At 48.7% G+C, this 20,000-nt stretch overlaps 1 protein-coding gene across 1 annotated transcript in view; it reads left to right on the top strand.

The window, feature by feature from the left end:
- LOC119104631 (S-adenosylmethionine synthase) overlaps window positions 1-13,685 on the top strand; it is a 13,711-nt gene extending 26 nt beyond the window's left edge. Inside the window, exons 1-8 of the mRNA XM_037228348.1 lie at window positions 1-92; window positions 1,047-1,159; window positions 1,245-1,388; window positions 4,499-4,624; window positions 5,373-5,545; window positions 6,732-6,834; window positions 8,091-8,224; window positions 12,218-13,685. The exon at window positions 1-92 is cut by the window's left edge and continues 26 nt beyond it. Coding sequence (XP_037084243.1) covers window positions 1-92; window positions 1,047-1,159; window positions 1,245-1,388; window positions 4,499-4,624; window positions 5,373-5,545; window positions 6,732-6,834; window positions 8,091-8,224; window positions 12,218-12,320 — 988 coding nt within the window. The 3' untranslated portion in view covers window positions 12,321-13,685. The remainder of the gene's footprint in view (window positions 93-1,046; window positions 1,160-1,244; window positions 1,389-4,498; window positions 4,625-5,372; window positions 5,546-6,731; window positions 6,835-8,090; window positions 8,225-12,217) is intronic.
- Window positions 13,686-20,000: the final 6,315 nt, after the last annotated feature.

The raw sequence follows: 20,000 nt of genomic DNA, 5'->3' as shown, positions 1-20,000 counted from the left end.
CTGTGGCGAGATCACGTCCAAGGCCGTGGTCGACTACCAGAAGGTCGTCCGTGGCGCCATCAAGGCTATCGGGTATGACGACGGCAGCAAAGGTCAGTGACCTCAAAGCCATCGCGTGCTCATCGCGATATAGGGGTATATGTGGTCGAACATGGTAGGTCGTGCTAAACGGCTGCAAACGCTGTCATCAATTGCTGTCGGTTAGAATCTGACCCTGTGAGCAGATGGGGTATTTTGCTATTCGATTTTGTGATTTGGTTTTCAACGTAGCCGAGACACTCCAATAACTCCAAGGAATAAATCTTAAAAGTGCAGCGGATGTTCTGGGTGCATAAACGTGCCGTGTGAACAAACCGCACCAACACTTAACTCATTTAAGTCTTCCATGTGCAGCATCCTGCCTAGATGACTAGATGTAGTATCGGGCAGGGAAACAGATCTGTTACAGCTGGGCACAGCAGCTTTCTTCTGTCTTGGTGTCACGACCACGAGGTCACGAAAAGCGAGCCGTGACACGAGCGTGACGGAGGGAGACTCGAGCAAATGCTTCCATCAACAGGCGGCCAATAGACGGCGGCAATAGGCAGCTGTCTCATGCGGAGACTACTGCGGCGAACGGAGAAAGCTTAACATATTATTTTGCTTTGAGTCTTGCTTTCCGTACATATAGAACTGGGGCCTGCGTACAGTCTTAATTGTTTCGGGCAACATTTCACAACCCAGGTTCTAGAGCCCATTAGGCTCTGTTAAATTGCGTATTTTCTAAATGTCTGTCTGGGGAGCTGTACTTCCCAGACCACCAAACTGTGCATGCCCCTGCCTGAACTCCAGCTGGTGCATGTAAACAAGATCATCAGTCGCATCACACATCAGTACCGGAGCTCTTCGATGCCATCAGATATCACCATCATGCATCACCTTCGTCATGTCATGTATCATTTACCACCGTCATGTATCACCTTTATCATCTCATACATCATGTATCACTATCATGTACCACCTTTAACAGACAATGCAGTTGACTGTATCCTTTATGCCCCTCCCAGGCTTGGACTACAAGACCCTGAACCTCATGGTCGCGCTCGAACAGCAAAACCCTGAGATAGCCGCCGGCGTCCACAAAAACAGAGACGATGACGATGTCGGGGCCGGCGATCAGGTACTGCCATCTGTCGGCGACTTGAGTCTTCACCACCAGCCGACCTGTCGGCCTTAACTGACCTTGCCGCCTCTACGTGCCACAGGGTTTGATGTTCGGCTACGCCACCGATGAGACGGAGGAGTGCATGCCCCTGACCGTGGTGCTCGCACATAACCTCAATCGCCGCATCTCGGAGATGCGGAAGGACGGCTCACTGTGGTGGGCCCGGCCCGATTCCAAGACCCAGGTAGGTGGCGGAAGGAGGGCTCGCGGTGGTAGGCCCGGCCTGACTCCAAGACCCAGGTAGGTGGCGGGAGGAGGGCTCGCTGTGGTGGGCCCGGCCCGATTCCAAGACCCAGGTAGGTGGCGGGAGGGGGGCTCGCTGTGGTGGGCCCGGCCCGATTCCAAGACCCAGGTAGGTGGCGGGAGGGGGGCTCGCTGTGGTGGGCCTGGCCCGACTTCAAGACCCAGGTAGGCGGCGGGAGGAGCGCACGAGTCTGAAGCTCAGTCTGGGAATGGCGCATACTGCAGCCCGGCACTGATGACTGCATCAGTGACAGGCTGATCATAGGCCTGGGAACGTTTCAAAAAGTGGGGGGGGGGGGACGAGCATGTTCAGGGTGTACTTCAGGAACTTTTTCTTCAGGAACTTCAGGAAAGCAAGCCAGATGACCCGGGGGGGGGGGGGGGTGATGGAGGCTGTTATTGCTCTTTATTCAAATGTCAGCACAATCTGCCCTATTCGACCCATTTGTCATTTGGCAAATAAAGCTATCCAGCTTCCTGAGATTATTCGTGCACTTTAACATTGTCTTTCCTGGGGAGACGAAATTCCACGAGCGGGTAGGTATTTTGGGTCATTAAGGAAGCGTCTGCCTCCACAGCGTAGATGCCAAACACGGTCTGGATATAGGCTGATAAGAGTATTGAAAGTGGACCGATGGCTCACAGTGCGACAGATTTTTCATGCGCCTTCATTTCACTGGCTGTTTTTCAAGAGATAAGACTTGTCGCAGCATTTCAGGCGGAAACAAATTCGGGAGCTTGAAACTGCTAGAAACAATGTGACAAAAGCCATAAAACTGGAGATTCTCTTTTAAGAATCAAGCCACATGACAAGGTTCGTTTGTCATTTGTCCATTGTCCGCCGCCGGCGGCCACTGCACTGGTCCGGATGTCCCCCGCATGACTGACTGCGAACTGATCGCATGGCTGCTTTGTTGCATATTTTGGGACCAGCGTTACAACTACATGGTGTATGAAACACGTGTTGGACACCTGCAACAGTATCTTTTTCCGGATTATCTTCCCTCACACCACACCATCGCAGAAAAATAGCCTCCGGAAAGCTGTCTGCCTTAGGTATGAATTGGTCCAACGGACACCTTATTGCCCATCATGCAACGTATACGGCTTGATTTGCTTTTGTGTGTAGGCTGGGGCGTAGCCAGAGCGTTGCCAGGGAGGAACACAAGGTTGACAAAAGCCCATATTATCGTGATCCCCCGCAAAATCCCCGGATACAGCTTACTTGTTAACGAATGACACGGCTTTCTTCGTTTTATTGTTATTTTTACCTTGTAACCAGAACAGAAGCCAGGAGGTACCGTGAGCTCAATTCTGTTTGCATTTTAAAGCTAATAAACTGCAGAAATCAGGCGTTGAACGACTGCATGGAACAAATCACCGGCTCTCTTAATTTACAATGGTTAGTTGACTTTCTAAACCGATATAATTCAAAACCTTTGTCAATTTTTATCTTGGTTCTACAGACATCCAGGACATCGCGAAGGTAGATTGTAGATCGATATGTTTGATCCAAATTTGAAGTTGAAAATTTGATTGTGGATCGAATGGTGAACAATGTGCATTAACATGGCCAAGCCATGTTTGTCCGAAAACGTTCATCATTCAGTCAGAATCGACTAGTGATACAATTTATGTAACATGTTTTTTAACACGCGCACTCGCAAATCTTAGCAACAAAAACCTCGACACCAGGCGTTACAGTCTTCTTAGTCCGCGGAGCTTTAGCCCAATAGCTGATATGCACAATAACAACAATAATGACGTCCCTTATTTCCTTCCGAGCAAGGAGCCTGTTAAGTAGAACACCAGATGTACATTATCGTTTCCGGTCAAAGGCTGAAGGGCCATTCCGTCCTATTGCGAAGTGTTTTCTGGCTATCATTCCGGTGGCACGGGGTGGGATCTCCTGGTCGATCCGGAGGCCATTAGAAGGATATATCATATCACATTGTTCCCATCTCTGACACGGGAGGCCATCTGACCCGCGCAGTTAACCCCGGATCAGCGCAGGAACCCTCATTGACGCAACAACATCCATGATCACCGCAGGTAGTCCGAAAGTTGTCACATAGACTCCAGTTTCATGTTTTTTGTGTTCTTCAGAGGTATTGAGTTCTCCTTTACTGTAGATTATAGATGAAATGGGGTTCCTAATTTGTATTAACATGGCCAACCCATGTTCGTCTTAAAATGCTCAAGATCCTGTCAGAGCTAACTACTGATAAGAAAACTACGTAATATGGTGTTGAACATGCGTGCTCGCAAGTCAGACCAATAACAGCCTCGACGCCCGGCGTTGCAGTCTCCAGGCCGTGCGGTGTCGGCTTTGCAGCTGTAACACTAAGCGATGGCCAATGAGCAAACGAAAAAGATGACGCATCTTAAGGAAAATGGCTGGTGAACTAGACAAATCGGCATGCATGTTTAATGTAGTGAAAAAGTAAGCCAAATGCAGCCTTAATCTGAAAAATGTGGGGGGAAGGGCAGTTAACATTGCTGGCCCCTCACCTTGAAAAGTGGGAGGCCATGGCCCCCTGGCCCCTCCTGTTCCTACGCCCATGAGCCTGGTGGTGACCGTCTCTGGAACCGGCACGCTTAGCTTGCATGCTTGTTCGCTGACGCAAATCATGGTTTTGGGCTTGTCGATGACGCTGGTTTCTACCTACACGGCCACGCGACCGACCTGGCGTCGGCTCTTAGTCATGTGACCGGCCCAAACTGGCCAATCGCTACAAGGATATCTTGAGGCCACTCCTAGCACCGGAACCGTCTTCAGCGCCGGTCCGTTCAGTTCAATACCACCACGGAAAAGAAGAAGAAACGATCACGTCCATCTCGGCAAAAATATGGGGTCATCGGTATTTTTGTCTTTGTACGGCAGAATATACGACAATCACAGCAACACCATTAGCGCGCTTGATGCACGGGCCATCCCAAAATGCCTCTCGCATGTGTTTGGGTGATTCGAGAGATGACGCCATCTGTCGGAAATATTGGGCTGCCATCTGTCGGAAATATTGCAAACACAGTTGTTCGCCCCGCCGCCAGGTGACGATCGAGTACGCCGACGACAACGGCGCGATGAGACCGTTGTTCGTGCACAGCATCGTCGTCTCCATCCAGCACTCCCCAGAGATCTCGCTTGAGGATCTCCGGAAGGAGATCATATCAAAGGTGAGATATTTTGTCACCGTTCACTGCTGATGGCATTGTGACGTAGGGAGTGTATATCGAATGCAAACATTATTAGGGATTGGGCTTGTTAGACTTTGTTGCGGATGGCCTGTCCAAGGCTCCCAGTGATTGCCGGGTGCCGGAGTGCCTGACACGAAAGAAGTAAATGGAGATATGGAAAGGAGCGCCGAATGTGGATGAACAATTCTTAGGGGTTAATAAAATCCTACCTTTTGTTCCCAACACAACAGCTTCGAACACTTTAAAATTTGGTCAGTCTTGAAGTGGTTACTGCAGTGCCTTCTTTATCTGTTTTTCACGCGACATCCACATCTTCACTTCGAAAGTCGTTATCAAATGCGTGTGGAGGCTCGTGTGCCGATGTAGCTCATATGAATTTCTGATCACAAAGAAAAATAGGAAAAAGGGTGTGAATGGATGCGTAAGGGGGGGGGGGCTGACATTACCAGATATTACCATTATTCCGGAGGAATATTAATCCCGCACATCAACCCTTCGTGAACATGTGAATGAGCACACAAGGTGCTTAGAATCTAACACCGTGCCTCGCATACGTCAACTGAGACGGGAAATGGGCGGGAAAAATTGGCGGGAAATTGGCTGGGGTTAGAGGCAGGAAATAAAAATCGCCACACAAACCCAGAACTAAGCGACCCAAGACAGCTGATCCAGACGTGACCAGCTGATCTCCAGCTGACCCAGACGTGACCGTCGTGATCTCCGGCAGGTGGTGCCGGAGGTGATCCCTGCCAAGTACCTGTCACCGCGCACCATCTACCACGTGAACCCCTGCGGAGAATTCACCATCGGAGGTCCGCAGGGTGACGCCGGCCTCACCGGCCGCAAAATCATCGTCGACACCTACGGCGGGTGGGGAGCCCACGGCGGCGGCGCGTTCAGGTCAGTGTGTGTGTGTGTGTGTGTGTGTGTGTGTGTGTGGTGTTGTGTGTGTGGTGTGTGTGTGTGTGTGTGTGTGTGTGTGTGTGTGTGTGTGTGTGTGTGTTTGTGTGTGTGTGTGTGTGTGTGTGTGTGTGGTGTGTGTGTGTGTGTGTGTGTGTGGTGTGTGTGTGTGTGTGGGTGTGTGTGTGTGTGTGTGTGTGGTGTGTATGTGTGTGCATGTGTGAGTTGGGGGTAGGGTGGGGGTGGGGTATTTGCTACCCTTTTTTATAAGTGATTTTGATGCCTCCTATTTTGCCCGTGGCTTGCGCATTTTAAGACAGTTTCCATTTCGAAATGCCGCTTTTAGGTCAGGCTGGCACCCAGATCCCAGTTTGACCCTTCAGATCCTCATTTTCATCCACTCTCAGAGTTGTGGTTATAGTCATGTTGAGCCTGAGAGAGCCAGAGACGTACTCAGGAAGGAGGCAGAGGAATGAGGCAGGGACATACTCAGGGAGGAGGCATAGGTATGGAGCTTTAACTGGAAAAGTCCCAAAACGGGAGACATCGGATAATGCCACATAGTTGTAGGTGGCTGCGAGTCTCGCCAAGAGGAGTAGTATTCAAACATTATAATTATTTACTCGGAATGGTTGAAAGAAGCAAAGATCGCAATTGGTTTGCTGCTGTCAGGCGTTTTTGAATCTTGTTGTTTTAGAAACAGGTTGTCAGAGTGTGGCCAAAATACAAAAGAGAAAGCGGCACGAATGAGTTAAGTCAGTGCTTGGTTGTGTTTTAGCTTATACGTCATTGTTTTCCGGTGTGTTTCGGTGTCTTCGGTATCACATTTATCTGCACGAAATTTTAAAAGCTTGTTGTGTTTCACTGCGATTCCCATTCCATTCACTGCAATTCGCACTGACAGCCGTGTCGTTTCCCATTCTGCTGTGGTCGGTGTGACGTAATATGACGCCAAAAATTTGACGAGCGACATGCGCTGTAGAATCGCTCTATCCTGCCATGGTCACTGTGACTTAATATGACGTCAAAACTTGATGAGCGACATGCACCGCGGAAGAGATCCATCCTGCCATGCTCACCGTGAAATATGACATAAAAACTTGGAAGCGGCATACGCTGAAGAATAAATCCAAGACATTACCGATGGTCGGCATCCGCCCGCCTCACGTGTCTCGTCGCTCCACAGCGGCAAGGACTACACGAAGGTGGACCGGTCGGCCGCCTACGCAGCCCGCTGGGCGGCCAAGAGTCTAGTCAAGGCTGGGCTCTGCAGACGCTGCCTCGTCCAGGTCCGTGTAAACTACAGCACACACTCATCAAAGATGGCCATGTGCAATAGGCAGATGCTTGTCCGTGTTGCGATCGTGACGCCTTCAAATTTTGGAGAGTGTATTCATTAACGAACTCTCTGGCCAGCCCCTAAAGAGACAAACAAGTTCTTGTACAACCCTTGAACCATTAAATGGTGGACGGTGAACGCTATCGATGTGGTTGTGGCAATATGTTTGTGTCTTTGTAGTGATCCCATTCTGGGAGTATTTTTATGTATTAAAGTGAAAAAAGGACTCAATTTTCCTTCAATTAGCCGTGATTTAGTTGTGTTTTTCCATAACTAAAAATGTTTTCCAAAAGCAGTGCATATTTTATCGTTAAAACTCAGAACTATTTTCTTAAGCCATTCAGCTTCTCCGGCGATGAAATGGGATCTGGAAACGTAAAAATGCAAAGCGCGACGAATATATGAGTAATTTTGTGCGAGCCATCTGATCTAAACGCTAATGCAAAGTCAAAAGCCCGGAAACTAGAACGATGTGTCAAAAAGCTCGTCAGTGCTGATTCAGCAGTTATTTTTAATCAAACATGTATAAAAGAAAGGATTCTGCCAAAACATTCCAAGACATATATACATATATATGTATATATATACATATATATTTTTTGACACATGGTGTTTACATATATATATATATATATATATATATATATATATATATATATATATATATATATATGTAAATACCATGTGTCAAAAATAAAAAGTTCACAATACTAAGATCCAAAGAATTACTGCACCGCGCTAATGCAGTACATTTGCTAATGCTCAAGTAAATGTCTGATGCAAATGAGTGATCCCGGATGGCCAAAGCGTCGGGGTTGGAAAGCCTTCCCAGCACGGTCGGCCTTCCCAAAAATCGTTGTACTTTGAAAGACATGTAGGCACATCGAGCAGTTGCGTTACGTTGTCACGTAGCTAACGCTCCGCACACCTGTCGGATTATATACGTATCGTGTGCAGTGTTCGTAGCTGCACGTTGTAGCTTATACGTGCCAAAACAGGCTGCAAGGTGCATGCCAACACAATAGCTTGAGCTGGTGACTCTATTAGCAGTCCAAAGGGAAGGTGGAAGGGTCCATGGCACGTTAGTGCCTGGACACGGTTCATATTAGCACCAGTATATTAGTACTGTCCTACAGATTGAACCTGGTCACACTCGTACCACTCTACTATCAACCCGAGATGTAGCCAGTTTGCCGGTGTTTTCAGCTGTCTTACGCTATCGGCGTTTCTGAGCCCATCTCCATCTCCGTCTTCCACTACGGCACCAGCAAGTACAGCCAGGAGCAGTTGCTGGAGATCGTGAAGAAAAACTTTGATCTTCGGCCCGGCAAAATCGTGAAGTGAGTGCAGAATTCCTCCAGTTGTGATATTCTAGACAGTGCTGTTTAAAAGAAGCTGGCAAAACCGGAGGCGTCTAACATGCCTCTGATGAAACACCACTTTTTTCTTCGTCTTCTGTTACCGAAGGCAAAAATTGGTGGCTTGTTTTCACGGCGAATGTTTTTAACTGGGCTCTGGGCTCTTAAAAGCTAGAGATGTTTGTGCAAGCAGCTGAGACAGGCAACGAAACTTCGTTTTAACGGTTTTGAAGTGGACAGAAGGGGCAGCGTGTACTTCCAACACGGAGTGTTGGACTAATGGAATGATGTCGGAATGATAGCCACCTGACATTTTGTGGCATGCATGGAATGACAAATGAATGCATGCGTTTCATGGATCTAATGATGTTGAAATTAATGGAACGGTGTTTGAATGATGGACACCGTGGTGGATTGGTGGGGGGGGGGGGGGGGGGGGGGGGGGGCAAGCGTGCCAGATGCGATTCATTTGACTTTTTTTCAAACCGACACCAGTGCGCTTGTGGACATTATGTTCGAAGTTGGCCGATTTAGTTCTGAGTGCAACAGATTCTTCGATGTCTGAAATAGCTCATGGCTAATTAATATGCTAATGCTTTGATTGATCTCGGAATGCACCTAAAAGCTGCTTTCAATCGGTCAAGACACGTCGGTCAGGATCCAACAAACTAACATCCCTTAGTTCTGTTCAAATGCTGGGAACAACATTACTTTAGGCCCTGATCATCACCATGAGAGCCAGGGAAGGGCAACACCATGGTTTACTTGACAAACACCCATTGTCAGGGATTACCCTGGCCGTTTAACATGCATGCATTAGTGAGAGAGATTGCTCTGAGGCTAAAGTAGTGCACTACACGCTCTAAAAAACAACGGCAGCACAATAAGACTCTGAGTGCTGGAATGTTCATTGGCTAACTACTAAGACCTTGCAGATGTCTTGAAATGTCTTAGTTAAAAACAACAACAGAACAGCGCAACATCCAATATTTATATGCTGCAGAGCACTTGGATCTTCAGAAACAGAGGCTACAACATCTTTTTATTTTATTTTAAAACGAGCACCCTGATATGCGTCTTGCCTCTCTAACGGTGTCCATGGCGCTGATTTTTTATGACCAAATTCTGTACACAACAAAATAAGAAGGATGTGAAGAAAATTGGCAGATGTGCGGAGACGGAAGCAAAACACTCAAAGTTTGACTTACCGCCAGTCTCAGGCTCACCTCTTTCTCTGGGCTTCGTAAATAATTGTCGGCGGTTCTTCGTGTCACTTATAGATCCTTTCATCACCGAGTTAAGGTCACCCAACACGGTCATTTTTCGTCGCTTAGCGTTACGACGCGATGTGAGACGGAACGGAAGTGAAAAACAATATCTGAACCGAAATCACGTACACGGCAATGAGAACAGGGCCGGCGCCGCCAGCGACATGCTCCACTCAGTCAAAATGGCTGAGAATGGCGCGCTCCGTGGCTATTCCCTGCGAGGAACGTAAATAGTCGGCTGCAATTCAGGTTTTCATCCGCCCAGAAGCGACACTTCTTGCCATCTCGCACATAGCTGCGGCATGGGGCACATTACGGAATCTCGTTTGTTGCAACGACATGCTACTTTTAGTTCCGTTCTGATTCGCATTGCATCCCAACACTGCGCAACAAAAAGGGGCAGTGTGAAACAGCCGTTAGAGTTTGTTCGCATCGACGTGGATAACAAATACTCTATGCCGTCAATGTTATTAATGACGTCATAACCCACACATTTTGCGCCTTTTAGTATTCGCAGCGGCCCGGAGGACAGCGATTGTTTACGTACGAGTGGTGCGACCTGTTTCGAAAGGTAACCGGACAAAAATTAGAAAGCTAAGAAGTAGAGAGACAAGGATTCCAATGTGAAGAAGCCAAGTGTAAAAAAGTCGAATGCGCAAAAGTCAAAGGGAAAAACGTCGAAATCAAAATCAAAACCACAAGAGGTCAAAAGGACACGAAGCCAATTGACAGGATGTCAAAGGGTAAAAATATAATCTAACAAATTGATAAGACGAAAAATCAAAAGGGATAAAAGTCAAAAAGAGAAAAAAACCGTCAAATAAGTCACAGTAAGTCTTGCGGTGCAATGCAAGCCTTGATTCTAATGCAGTTGCTGAGTTCATCCCAACGCACCAAGGAATGCAAGATATCAGTGCAAGTCTAACAATTGTCATGCAAACACAACCCCTTGTAATCTCATCTACAACCATCTTGAAAATTCGTTCAGTTGAGTCTAGACAAACGTTCAACATACGGCTCAAGGAAAAATCGCAAAAAGACTCACATGCTTTATTCGAGGACCCGATTGGCTGTGCCTTTATAGATAAGGGAAACCTACCAACTTCTGAGTGTAGTGTGTTTCCATATGTATATAACCGTGTCTGTACATGAGTGCACCGTTGCCTACAATCTAAGTCAGTGCATATTTGCCGTAAATAAGTTTTGATCCTACAATGGGTACTGTCACATGACGCTTACATGAATCACTAGCCCGAACCCATAATTTTACGAATAAAATAACTAACTAAAGCAGGACATAACATGAATTAGAATAGACTCTAAAAAATGATAGCAAGCAGCATTGTCATCATGTGCAACGCATAGAGACGAGGGAGGGCGGCATGACAGCCTGCCGTTTCTTCATTTTCATCCCTCAACGGGCTTTGCCAACATTTTTGATGACCTGAACATGCATTGGACAATACCTAACCATACCTCACGCAGCACCTCTGCATTGTAGGCTTTGTGCGATGTCTAAGCTTCTCTTATATTCCAGAAAAAGTATTTGGGGGCTAGGGCACATTGAAGGGGCACCAACAATCAAACGTGGAGGCAGAACCCTCATAAAAATAAAAATAGACACCCCTGCTATCCTAGAACGATGAGCAGATAGCTTCAACCGTCAGTCACCGTCTTCTAAGCTGAAGGCAATAATTTTTAACAAACAATTAAACTTTACCAGTCGCAGTCGTATTAGGACACCCTGGCTGTGTGACTTGTCTGAAGTGTGACATTTGACTGCAAGAGAGAAAACACATCATAATCGCATATCATCATATAACAGACGCATATGACGTGCGCGAATGTGCGGCTGAGAACTAGGAATTAGGAGCTGGCACTAATGAGAAACAGAGTGAACCTGTATCCAAGATCTAATGTGCTAAAAAGAGCCGTTGAGAATCAGAAGCCAGGCCCATTGTCTGCTAAGTATTAATAAAGTTATGATAAGCAGAATTCAGGGCGTTGTTTCGTTGACAGGTCCAGTTGGAGCCATGATCCAGGTTGTTGTGCAGTCAAAGGAACTAGGAGGAACCAGGATCTTGGGTTTTATTTTTTGGAAAGCACCAGGCAGAACCCGGATACAGGATATTGTGTTGAGCCAGGATCTAGCGTTTTCCTTTGTCGAAACAACCACTGGAAGACAGGATGCAAGGTTTTGTGTTGTCAAAAGAACAAGTGAGGACCAAGATTCTAGTGTCTCGTTTCGTAGAACGAGACATCGGGAACCAGGAATCAACATTCTGAACGTAGCACATGTCTGCCTGGATTCATTTCAGAAGTTGCCTACCATTTCTCATTAATTCTTATAATCTTGACAAAATGTAACACAATGGAATCCGAACTATGCCGAATTTACTTATGCAAAACATGACAAAAGTGTTTCCAATAACCAACCTAATATAAATAGCCGAATCGGTCCACACAAGTTTTCGGTGAAGCGAATTTTGGCCTCAGGTTGACATCACAAGTGAATGATTGGATACTAGCATCTAATCCGCGATGACAGGATTGATTTCGTGTCGTTCTCTACGCATGAAGTACGACGGTGTGTCACATGTCCCCAAAAGTAGACACAATGACACCGCTTGTATGGCTCACTGGTTGGCGCCTGGCAATGACACTGTTTATTGGCACTGACACTGACACTGGCATTGCTCTTCTCCAGGGAGTTGCAGCTCCGCCAGGCCATGTACCAGCGTACTGCCAGCTATGGCCACTTCGGTCGCAAGGAGTTCCCCTGGGAGCAGCCGAAGAAGCTGACCATCTAATGCTGATCATAGATGGCAGCACGCGTCGAACGTGCTGTGTGTTGCTGGCTATCCCCGCGAGCACGCATGGCTGAAATGGCGCCGAGGCAACTCACATGCGCTTGGATATGATCATACCGTTTTGGAACGACGATTAATTGTTCTTTCTCAGTGGCCCTATCTAATAACGTGACGTTCTGCTTACCTACCTCCAACAACCCAAATTCCATCAAGGCCTGTTCCGATTAAGATGCCTTTAGCGGGGGGCGCTTGCTGTCAGGTGATAACGTAATTGCTAGATTGTTTACGCGTCGTCAATGTGAAGTGTTACCTAAAGGCCCGATTTTTCACATGGCTTCTTACTTTAAAGTTAATCGAAACCTGGAGATGGACCGATCCAAAATTAGACTCTGTGAATGCCTTTGTCCACAGATCAGGCATGGTGCCGCATGTCTTGCTGTCGTCCGTACCGTTTGTTGCCATCAGGCAGGGCTGATGAGGGCTGACGACGCCCTGTTTCCATTTTTGACTCACTCATCACCGGCGAGCAGACCGTCGAGTGCTTTGGTCCTTTCTACCGTGCGAATAACATCGTTCATTTTAGAACTCAACTAGGAATTGTGTGCTGGAAATAAGCACTATCCCCTGCTAAAGATGGAAAGAGATTAGGCAAACAAAACAGCCAGCAGCCACAACGTAAATGCATTTGATACATATCAGGTTATAATAGTTGGTACCTTGGTTAGCAGTAGCTTAGAAATATACGCCATTGGGAAATATCTCAACAAGTAATGCCATGTATCGGTTACGAAATATCACTGCGACCACTACCCATTTACCGCTTCGAAAATACCGCTTACACCAATGCTCGTTTTAATCAAGTACTGCCAGGAAGCATTCCGTTGATATAATCTAGCGTTTAAGGGTACGAAGGAAAATCCCGGATAGAAATAACGATACACAACGGCAACAGAGGCTTGTTATCAGCACTAACAGAATGGGAAAAACTACCGGCGCAGACATAACGGTAGCATATATTTTTTTATCTGTCGGGCTTACTGCCCCAAGAAAGGCATGTTCCGAAGTGTTTTCAATTAGCCCGTCGGAAAAACCGTGAAGCGGAGTTGTAAATCAGGCTGAATATAGACAGTCATTCAAAGCAATGGATGTCAGTTGAGAGGCGCGCGACGATGACGGCGCATCAACCGCCTATCACCGGTTGATGCGCCGTGGTGGCGGTGATGGTGATGAGGACCGAAATACTGAACTGGGCATTGCGAGTCACGGTTTCGAAGATGAGATGTGGTGTCAGGAGAATACGCTGATGTCGGTGATTTGATGGCGATAGTGGATGACGAAGGAAATATATGTCTTGCGCCGGTGGTGGCTGGCTGTGTTGATTAGCACACATGGGGCGAGATCAAGTCGCTGCTATGGTGCACGCGGTTCCCATACTACAAACGAGCGGAACAGCAGACGGAGTTTGAAACAAGCGAGGAAATTTTTTAATTGGAACGACCCGGTCCGACTTGGTGGTGTCACTGAAACCCGTCCTCTACGTCTTCTAGAAAACAATATTTTGCAACCACTGATCGCGCTTGATTGGCTTGACGCAGTGATCGACAATATAGGTGCCAAGTATTTGGAAGCTGCGCCGGAAAAATCTGGAGCACGCTGTTTGACCGGATGGGGATGTCTTTGCCACAGACAATCGGCACAAAACGTGGCCTTCCCCCTATCTAATTATGACAGAAAACGTGAAGCTTGCCAATGTATGGAAAATATGTACAGCAGGAGTAAAAACTGGCCCAGATGCTGGTGACCCGACCTCGTAGCGACACGAAACAAGAACATGTTAACTGTCGAGGAAAATGGATGATGGTCTCGGCAAAACTTTAAGCTGTGTCCAGCCAGTCGCGGAGTCTCGAACGTAAGCCATGGATCCGCCAGTTCTAGATCGTTTTTAATGAATGAAGTCAGATCCTAGGAACTGCGCAAATAAAGCCGTGTAACCAGATGCACGCTGGTAGCCAATGTATCGAGGACAAATGCATCTCAAAGTTTTGTTCACCCAGAAGTGCGCCAGTAATTAAACGGAAAGTGACTAATACCACCTTTTCCTTGACCAGTCTTGAATGCAACACGCAAAGGCAAAACCGAGATCAGGCCATTATGTCCATGTGGGCGTATGAATTCTGGTTGTTCTGGACAACATCCAACCAAAATATCAGCGCTTTTCGCATCGTTTTCGTCGCAGCCACCAAGTTTCACGAGATTAACACTCGCCATGAATCGTGGCAAAGCCGATTTCGTCCATAGCTAGTCAGCTTCCAAGTCTTTTTCGGCGAATTTAATGTGTTCCTCCGTGAACTTCCCCGCCAGACCATCATGAACGAAGGGCTGCTGAACGCCTTGATAACACTCGTTGCCATCAGCTCCATGCCGTGGATGCAATCAAGAGAGCAGTGCTGATCAACGAATGCAAAAAAAGTTTCGGCGAGAACACCACTCAGGGCAGCGGCAGCCATCTGAGGAGCAGCGGATCCTGGGAGGAGCGGCCGCGCCATCTGGGGAGCAGCCACCGCGCCATCTGAGGAGCAGCGGATCCTGGGAGAAGCGGCCGCGCCATCTGGGAAGCAGTCACCGCTCCATCTGGGGAGCAGCCACCGCGCCATCTGAGGAGCAGCGGATCCTGGGAGAAGCGGCCGCGCCATCTGGGAAGCAGTCGCCGCGCCATCTGGGGAGCAGCCACCGCGCCATCTGAGGAGCAGCGGACCCTGGGAGAAGCGGCCGCGCCATCTGGGAAGCAGTCGCCGCGCCATCTGGGGAGCAGCCACCGCGCCATCTGAGGAGCAGCGGTTGCGCCATCTGGGAAGCAGCCACCGCGCCATCTATGGAGCAGTGACTATGCTGCTCCCAGGTGACACCATCTGGGGAGCAAAGGCAGCACCACCTGGGGAGCGGCGGCTGAACCACCTGGGGGGCAGCAGCATCGCCTCCTGCAGTGACAGCGCCACCCGATGCAGCAGCGCCTCCTGCAGCAGCAGTGCTACCCGATGCAGCAGCGCCTCCTGCAGTGACAGCGCCACCCGATGCAGCAGCGCCTCCTGCAGCAGCAGTGCTACCCGATGCAGCAGCGCCTCCTGCAGCAGCAGTGCTACCCGATGCAGCAGTGCCCCCTGCAGCAGCAGTGCTACCCCAAGCAGCAGAGCCTCCTGCAGCAGCAGTGTCATCCGATGCAGCAGCGGCATGGTTGCCTGGTGCGTCGTAGCCAGCTCTGAAATTGGAGTTCATCTGCTAAGATTTGAGCGACATTTGTATACTGCAACTGGTGGCCTGTAGAAGGGGCGTACAAGGGGGGGGAGGGGCATCGTGAAGGGAAGATTTGCCCGCCTGCTATATTTACTTCCAACGATGCCAGTTCCACGAAACTGTCAAACTGTTGTCATGCCTTATTGATGCCGCTGTGATCACATGGCCAGGCAGCCACAGATCAAGTTCTTTAGTGGTGAGCGGCTTTACCGCACCGGGCCCTCGTTCCTCATCCCCGCCTCATTCTACACCCCGCAGAATTCCGTTTGCCGGAGGTAAGCTGCATGCATCAGCCACAAGTGAGATGAAGTGCCCTCTAGCGGGAGTCCCGTCCGAGAGCCTGCAGATACCTCCGAAAGGGGTCACTGTACAAGCTGACGTCTCGGTGCCACAGGACTCCCAGATGCACTTGGTCCTGTCGGTTCTGTCCCACCCGGTTCTGCCCCTCTCAGTTCTGCCCCATCCAGCTCTGCCACACCCAGTTCTGCCTTCCGCCTCCTGCTATCAACTTCCCTCCTCCCCGATAGCCCTGAAATCGTCCCTGCTAGTTGGAAGGGCTCCAATCCAAACCAAACCCAATAGGGACCCTTGGAAGCGGCCAAAACCCAATTTATGCAGACCAACGGTCAACGACCTGGTATGTGACAACTCAAACTAGTGGAATGTCACGCAGGTAGGACACAGACGCTGAGGGCTGTGGGCAAACGAGGTCCATCCGTCCATCAGGAACCCTCTCCGTCTGATGAAGAGCCCTGCGACTAGGTTTGTGGCTCTTAAGACACAGACCTGTCAAGTGTCCCCGATATTTACCTTTTATCCGAACAACACGTGTTCTGCGTACCGAGCGGCCGACTTATTTTGAGTCTGCCGTTCTTCCCACACGGGAAAATGAATGTAGGGTGTAGAAAATGGACAACGTATACCTGCTAGATTGCCAGCCATGTTCTTGCATTGCCATAACGTACCATAGCCCACACAAAATTAATTTCAACGCAATAAAGTGGGCGATTGTTATCACTTTTCAGTTGGGAGCGAACATGACCGCAAAGATCAAGCATGTTCAGAATGGCGCCCTAATCCGTTAAGTTGTGAACGGTGCGAAAAGGGCCAGGTTTGCAGCCTTCCGTACATTGTTCATGCATGTATTGCGTGGAACACCAACCAGTGAGCATTCATCAGCACCACGTCTGCTTGTGTTTATGGAAAATGACCTTTCGTAGTCAAGGACCTTGGGAGCAGTGTAGCAGCTGGCCCGTCACCAGCCGAGGGAACGTCTGCTTCTCGCCATCTCGCTGCGATGGTACCTGACTCAGCAGGTTTGAGCGTCCACCCGTCGGGGATTGCAGACACCTCACAAATCAGATGGTCCTGGTGCTTGGAAAAACAACAGGCTTGCCCTCGAAAAGCGCTAAATGTCGGCACGTTGAGTGACCTGGGGCAGCTGTGTCAACGCCGCGTGTTGCGGCCATGGGTACTAACACCGATGCTGATATATCGCTTAACAGCCGAAACGAGCTTCAGAAGGTTGTTTAAGGCTTCAGCGTGCACTACAGAAATTTCTGCTAGCAGCCTTCTTACGTTTGAGTGAATAGGGAAATTATTAATGGCTGTGCACTCCCTTCATCTTTTGGAATCGCAATGGAGATCTGCGAGCGCAAACTTGTGTTGGAGTGTACGAAAGACCCTTACTAAAGCCGCAAACTGCCTCCGGTTTGCGCAGCTCGTAGCTACCTCTTTGGACCACGCAGGATTTAACTCAGTAACGCCACAGTTCCTCAAGTATGGTAGCAATGACAAGTTGCATGGAAAGGCATGCAGTAGAACACACATTTACACAAAATTTAGGAATTAAACTCAACCAAATTCAGAAGCAAGATACAAGCCTCTTCAGCTGACCGCCTCACACACGAACTGCAGTTTGTGCGCAGCAAACTCTAGGCTGCCGTAGGCCAACGATATACCCCTGGTCGAATGCAGATGTGATGCTCAATGCATGATCCTGCGTAACTTGTTGGTTACGCCGTGGCCAACAAAACACCACCTCACAAGCAAATTACTTTACGTATGCGGCAACGATGGCAGGGAAGAAAGAGGAGTGAGAAAAAAAGGATGTCAGTGTGAAAAAGGGGGCAAACGAGACGAAAATAGGCGGCGCATACCACTTTTCCACGCCGCCCAGGCATGCGCCTGGCGGCGATCGTTCGTGGCTTGCGGCTTACGCCAACCCATGGGCGTTGCAGGCTGCCATGACGGCGAGCACGTAGTTGGCAAGAGCGACCCGAGGACGAAAAGGCGCGAGGTTTAGGTGCTTGAGTGGCCACGCCCAGTTTCTTTGCTAGGGCATCGACGGTATCTGCTGCCCGGAAAAAGTGCGTCATCTTGTGCGGTGAACCCCCGCCTCGTGTTCTCCTTGATCCGCCCCTGCTCGAAGCACCGCTCCTTCAGACCTTCTGTTTAATGTCGGAAGTTCCACATAAACAGAAAGCGATAAGTGGAGTTTTGCACGTCTTTGGGGGATTACCCCTAATACGAGGCCCAAACATCACAAACGGCGGGATGATCGCAGTGCTATGATCATATCGACGAAGCCATAAGCCTATGACCATATCGGCGACGCCAGAATTTAGCGAATCGTGCGAGCGGCTGTCGGGAATCCACAGGAACGGGTCGAAGCAGTGCAGTGAAACTCCCGTCCTTCCCCAGAATTTGGCGGGCAATTAACTGAAAACAGAAAAACTGAAAAAGCAAGAGCGCGGCCGTAACACATCGCCGCGGTTAAAAAATGGGCCGGTTTTGGCCATAGCTCCGCCTGCCGTCTTGACAAACAAAGTCGAGAAAACTGGACTGCCGGCTGCACGACCGATGAGTGCGAACAAGGCAGCGCAAAAGCGCAAGTTATCGGTCAACTTGGGTTGAAGTGGGCTCATTTTCACATCACTGTAGCTGCCATCGTGTGATTTCTCAGGTTTAGGCCACAGCGCACTGCGCCATGGGTATATATGAAAATTGTGTTTAATCGAAATGAAGCTGTGTTTTTGTTTTGCTTTCCGGCCGCTTCACGGTGCCGGCATCGGATTGGTTCGGAGAACACTGAGTTCGGTTGGTGATTTTGAGACGGAGCCCCCGCCTAGAGCCATGCATTTGTTTTCAAACCTATATCTGCTCTTGTCACCAAGATCTGCCGTCGGTCCTTTAAGAGAATGCTTCACATTTGAAAATATTGAGACAAGCATCAGATATGATGCAACAACCTCGCTTATAACTGCTGGTACACTTTTCAAGGGAAAAAGGCTGCTCTGGACAGCACAACTCTCTGCTGAGAAAATGTGCTCCTAAATTCGGCACGGTCTGATTGCGTCATCGCACATTGCACATCATTGATTTAGAGCAAAATTACCGCCGTTATATCTGGAATTGTCCCCACGAATGCCAGATATGGACGCCTCGACAACGATATTGTTCCTGGCCTTGGTCGCTGCGCGGCTTATGGAATGACGGAATTTGAACAACCCTATTTTGACGTCAAGAATGGCAAAGTGACTTTGAAATACTCCCCCCTATATACCTTTCCCATTTTTGCGGGCGTGTAGCTCAGAAACCATAGAGGCTTAGGTCTTAAGAAGGGCAGGATCTCGAACAGAAGCGAAAGATCTTCAAGATGCCTATTTCAGACCAAAACCCGTATTAATGTTGAACCTGCTATTTAAATGGGGAACATGGGAAAACATCAGGTGATAAGCATGCATTTAAAGGCGTGTGGACGTCTGCCTGCACCATCTCACCTTTCACCAGCATGGCTGCCCGTTCTCCTTGCCGCTGAGCCGTTTGTGGTCTTCAAGCTGAAGCTACGGGTTGTTAATATCTGGTGCCCGCTTCAAGTGGCTTCCTGCAGCTATATCACAAGTTGAAATTCTGCGTTTCATTCGACACCTGAATGGGTGGCGTGCTGTTTTAGTGGCATTGCGGATTCCTGAAAAAGCACGCTTTATGAAACAGTACGCGCGGACGCAGCGGAACCGCATGGTGATGCGGTTTGCGGTCGTAATGACAGATCCTTCAAGCTCGTTTCTGGTCGTGTCGAGGTTGTTGCAACACTCCTAATACAAGTTTTGAGCTCCGACTTGGCTGCGACTACTCTCAGATAATAACTACTCAGAAGACTACTACTACCATGGACTACTCAAGACTACCAAACTACCAACCAGAACTACAAAAGACCATCAAGAAGACTACCAAAAGACTACTCAGCAAATAAAGGCTTGCCCCAGAAGCTACAGTTTATGTTGCGAACCACAGCGTTGCAACCCGAACCACCAACACGGTTTTCCTCTTATTTATCCATTTTCAAAGCAAGGCTAAAAGAATAAAGAAACCGCACGGCGGCTGACT

The sequence above is a fragment of the Pollicipes pollicipes genome, unplaced genomic scaffold (genome assembly GCF_011947565.3).
Source record: "Pollicipes pollicipes isolate AB1234 unplaced genomic scaffold, Ppol_2.1 Scaffold_6052;HRSCAF=7182_pilon_pilon_pilon, whole genome shotgun sequence".
NCBI classification, from domain to species: domain Eukaryota; kingdom Metazoa; phylum Arthropoda; class Thecostraca; order Pollicipedomorpha; family Pollicipedidae; genus Pollicipes; species Pollicipes pollicipes.
This window is presented reverse-complemented; position numbering and strand designations above follow the sequence as displayed.